Source organism: Notolepis coatsorum, assembly GCF_963971535.1.
Source record: "Notolepis coatsorum genome assembly, contig: SCAFFOLD_304, whole genome shotgun sequence".
Lineage (NCBI taxonomy): Eukaryota > Metazoa > Chordata > Actinopteri > Aulopiformes > Paralepididae > Notolepis > Notolepis coatsorum.
The window spans coordinates 29,578-35,075 of NW_028173137.1; the positions used below are offsets into that span (position 1 = coordinate 29,578).

The 5,498-nt window shown below is 40.4% G+C and overlaps 1 protein-coding gene across 2 annotated transcripts in view; it reads left to right on the top strand.

Moving 5' to 3' along the window:
- Positions 1-612: 612 nt before the first annotated feature.
- rab28 (RAB28, member RAS oncogene family) overlaps positions 613-5,498 on the top strand; it is an 88,663-nt gene continuing 83,777 nt past the window's right edge. For both annotated transcript variants that reach the window (XM_084338852.1, XM_084338853.1), the window contains exon 1: positions 613-811. In XM_084338852.1, coding sequence (XP_084194978.1) covers positions 737-811 — 75 coding nt within the window. In that variant the 5' untranslated portion in view covers positions 613-736. The remainder of the gene's footprint in view (positions 812-5,498) is intronic.

A 5,498-nucleotide genomic window follows, 5' to 3' on the forward strand; every position in this document is an offset into this window, starting at 1 on the left:
AATATTTATTATTATTATTATTAATGGCTGTCACTGGCTGTCAAAGTGGCTCATGTCAAGCGGCAGTCCAAACAGACTTCTCGCGAGTGACGTATTTCCTGCTTTCTCGCGAGACTCCAGTCTTTGCTGCAGCAAATGAATGGGCTATTAATAGATCCATCCTAGCTTCATCTGTGGTTCATGCAGCTGTGGTCCAGTGAACAAAGCCTTCTAATATACATTTCTCTCCCTGATAAGGCGGTGGATTTAGAATTTTAAGATGCAGTAAAAAAAGGGGGAAAATCGCCAAAACTAGCTTAGCATTACAGAACAGGTCACCCGACGTCACCAGCGTCAGTGCATTCTCTGCAACTTCCGGTCATTTAGGGTTAGCAATTTGGCGTTTAAAAATCGGAACGTTAACAAAACATTACATCTTTTGGTGAAACGCATTTTTTCCACTAACCCCACGTGCAGTATTAAGGAAAAAATTACTGGTAAACGGGAAAGGAAAAGACCATTCATTTCTGCCATAGACAGAAAAAAAAACCCACCGGGGCTTGTGATGATGACGTGATGACGTGAGAGGTCTAGTGAGCCAAAATGGCGTGCGCCTGCCCCACTCTACGTTCATTTAATCCATTTTAATAACTAGGGGGGAATCACCTAGGCTACCGTTGACTACTTTTGATTACAGCGAACGATTTCCCCAAAATACAACTAACTTAGTATCCGAGGAGACAGTTTAATTAACAACATGTCGGACTCAGAAGATGAAAGTCAAGATCGGCAACTTAAAATTGCAGTGATCGGAGACGGTGCATCTGGGAAGGTAAGGACACTGACGTCTGTTGACACTTCCCCTGATCCGACCGTATTGTAATATTATTACGATACATATTAATAAACCCGGTACTCAGGTCAATCCCAAGGATCATGTGAGACTAATATATGAGAATAGCGTGGAGAATAGACGTGGGTCTGGTAAACACTGCGACCGAATAAAATTAGATTAGATTAAAATGTATTTGTCATCATACAGTACAACGAAAATAAGTTGGCATCTAACCAGAGTGCAAATGTAACAGTAAGGTGCATTAACAATATACAATGTACAAGTGTTTAATTTAAACTGGAATATATATATAGATTGAGTACTACTGAGTAATCATGTTAATACAATACGATGTGTACAGACATAGAATTAGTATGTACAGTGATACAGGTATTGATTGATTGAAAACTTTATTAACAGATTGCAGAATGGGTACAGTACAGTACAGCTCAATACATACAATTGTTAAGGGGATGCAGACCAAAGAAAGACTTTCGTCTTGTTTACATCAGGGTCCCCCATTTTCAATTCATCATAACATGCATGACATACACAACATACAGATAGACAGTACTGCTACATCTATACATTTATGACATACCAGATGTGCAAATACAGTACTGTTTGTGATACAAAAAGAGTCCAGAAGTCCAGTATAACATCTGACTCGTTTGACTTGGATCAAGATTATGAGCCCATTCGTTCTGTGATGAATGTGGATTAACTGTTAATCAATGTCATATTAGACATGTAGCTATAATACACATCATAATCCCACTTTGATGCCTGGGCCCATTTTCCATTTACATTGCCCCCTAAATTGCCTAGGGGTAGTTCGTTTTATTTAAAGTGAAAAATAGTACAAATAACGCACATGTGCATTGCATCTATAACTGATCTATAGAGCCTAATTTCTGAGGATATAGGCCTAAACACAGAAATGTCTGAGACTTGTTGGTTGGTCCATAACATGCAGGATATAAGCCTATATGCAAACCAAACAAGAAAACAACATTGTACAATGACGAATACAAATAATAATAATAATAATAATTTGCAAATATCATTCCTTTATACATTTAAATTTCTTTTTAAATGTTTTTCTTGTAGAAAGCCAGTGTATTATTAGGTCGTTCCAAGATAGTCTGGAAATGCATGGCCTGTTGTGTTGTGGTTGGTTAAAGCTGTTGTTAGTGTTTTGTGGTGGAAGCATCTTTTGTTCCCAGTGTGTTGCCTGTCTGGAGCTGCCAGCCCGCTTGTAACCCAGCCAGAACTCTGACCACGGCCCGCTTGTAACCCAGCCAGAACTCTGACCACGGCCCGCTTGTAACCCAGCCAGAACTCTGACCACGGCCCGCTTGTAACCCAGCCAGAACTCTGACCACGGCCCGCTTGTAACCCAGCCAGAACTCTGACCACGGCCCGCTTGTAACCCAGCCAGAACTCTGACCACAGCCCGCTTGTAACCCAGCCAGAACTCTGACCACGGCCCGCTTGTTGTAACCCAGCCAGAACTCTGACCACGGCACTCAGTCAGCTAACGGTTAAGTCGGGTAATGGCAGCCATTACGCCGCTGAGGAGTATTCCCTGCTAGGGATGGGGCAGCCATCGCCATCGACCACTGAGCCCAACGTTGTGATTATTATTAACCCTTTCACTGCCACACTACCAAATGGTTAACGCTTTCATTGCGACAATACAGAAGGTTAACCCTTTCACTGCCACACTACCAAATGGTTAACGCTTTCACTGCGACAATACAGAAGGTTAACCCTTTCACTGCCACACGACAAAGGGTTGACCCTTTCACAACCACACTACAGAACGTTAACCCTTTCACTACCACACTACAGACGGTGTGGTAGTGAAAGGGGTTAAACAAAAAATAAATACATTTGACTGGTATATTATTCCGCAGTTACATCACTATAACTAGCACTTAAAATATGTTTTATAATCGCATGATCTGCTTAACGAGGCAACTTTTAGGCTATAGGGAGGAAAAGTAAGGAAAGACCAGATGAGATGGTGGGGATGGATTGTGAATGGGCTCAAATGTGCAAAAGAAAATTAAATAGTAATTCATATCCAACATACATACATATAAAAAGAAGAAAGTATATACAAATTCTAGTACTTTTTATAGGAGTAGACCATAAGACGACCCCCCCCCCCCACGATGATGTCATAGTCTGAAGCGTTTTACAGTTTTAATCACGTCATTTATATGACAATTTCACAATAAAAAGGCCATGCCAATATTCCATAACTGACGACACATCACTGATGTTTATGTTTATGTTTATTAAAGGATCCCCATTAGAGACACATGAAAGAGACTCTAGTCTTCCTGGGGGTCCTGGACAAAACAAATACAATACAAATGTACAACAAAAAATACAAATTAAAATAAAACAAAACACTAAAATAAAAAATGTATACAAATATACAAATTTACATTATAAAATCAAATCTCACATTCCAGTCAAATAAAAAGAAATACCAGTTACATACTTGACAAAGTTTGCAAGATATCTCTTAATATATTTTTTGAAAGTCATTTTGTTATGTATTGTAGATAAGATGTTTTTTCGGCAGAGCATTCCAGAGTACTATTGAGTATGTCCGATATTATCGGCCGATATCGGCATTAAAATGTGATATCGGAAAATATCGGTATCTGTTTTCAAAAAAAAAAATATATATATATTTTTATTTTTTTACATTTCTATAACATTTATTTACCCAGGCAAGCAAGTAAGAACAAATTCTGATTTTATTTATTGTCAAAAGTATGCATAATGTTGTGTTAATTCCACAACAAGAGATATGTAATGTTAATTACCTGAAATTATTCAGTTTCTGGGGGGGGGGGGGGGCCCTGCATATATCGGTATCGGTTGATATCGGTATCGGAAATTAAGAGTTGAACAATATCGGTATATCGGTATCGGTAAAAAAGCCAATATCGAGCATCCCATTGACCTATATATGCCAGTGAGTTTGAGAAAATTAAGATTTTGGTGCCGTTTTTGTTCTGATGTTACTAGAAGCTTACTTGATGCTTCTCGATGGTTAGCAATATAGTGGTACATATGATGACAGTCGTCCATTGCTATGTTTCAAGTGCCAGCTTGGCAGACGTCGCCCGACTCTATTTCACACCACTTACGTAACGGAATCTGAACTGTCCCTTGAAGTCCCCTGGATGCTCAGCGCTGGACGACTTGCAGGACAACAAGGTGGCTGCTGCACTCAAAGGGAATGTTCATTCATTCAAACCTTTATTTACTCTCCAAAAGACAATTGAGGTCACCCTCATTTTCAATACAGACATTTCAATGCATACATTTTTTACAATATAATAATAAAAAATAATAACAACTATCTATATAGCACATGGACCGCAGCCCAAAGTGCTCCACAGTAAATAGCATACAATTAAAATAGGCATAAAATGTGTATACAGTTGACAGAATAAAAACAATGCATAAAGTGCAGACATAAGAATAGGTATAAAAGACCATAAAAGTAGTGCAACGTAGAACGTGCAGACATGAGAATAGACATGAAATAAGTACAGTGTTGTTCAAAGGCACGGGAACCCCCCCCCCCCCCCCCCCCCCCCCCGAACAGTCAGTCCCCCAAACACCCCACACTACACATCAATCCCCACCACATCCCCATCCAAGACACCCCCACGATAAAGCACGTCACGATCGAAGGAAAATACTGTATGTAGGCCCCTTGTAACCCCTTATATTCCCGTTTGTGTTAGGGTTAGGGTTAGGTTAGGGGACTGTTTCCCAACACTGAGCAAGTGTTGGGGTGGGCACGGGCAAGGGGATGAGATTTTACCATCTCCTAATCTTTCTGTCTGGGTAACCCTAACCCTAACCCTAACCCTAACCCTAACCCTAACCCCCTAATGGCATGAAATAAACCACTGGGGTCGTTTTGTCCTCTAATATTGTTAACTTTTTTTTAGAGGTTTTCAAAATTTCATCTTCTCAAATTCTGTAAATATATGGAAAATAAGCAAACAGACCCAATTTCAGCCACCGTTGTACACACACACACACACACACACACACACACACACACACACACACACACACACACACACACACACACACACACACACACACACACACACACACACACACACACACACACACACACACACACACACACACACACACACACACACACACACACACTGGTGGTCACATTCAAACTAATTTACTATCAATAACTGTCAAACTATATTCATTTGAAGCTTGAGGCTGCCTCTGGGAGTCATGGAAACCCCTCGTTGCACGTGCACAGCGCACGGCGCCGGGCTTGCTCTCTTTCAGCTGGACATGTAACTTTGCCTTCGCTAATTTCTCAGAGAATTGGCTAACCTCTTTGGCAGGTGACCCCATAAGGAGGTTGGAAAGGCCCCTAGCGACCCCAACGTTTAAACACACTTCAGTTGTGGGTCTCGCTTTGCTAGCGCCTACCTGAGCCCAGGGACCTGGACAGACATTTGGAGGGGCTGTTTCTCACCAGACCATAATACTATATATTTACCCAAAACGTTTTTAATTAAGTTGTATACATTTACATTTTCATTTAGTCATTTAGCTGACGCTTTTATCCAAAGTTACATTACATTTAACATTTTATTACAAGTTCTGT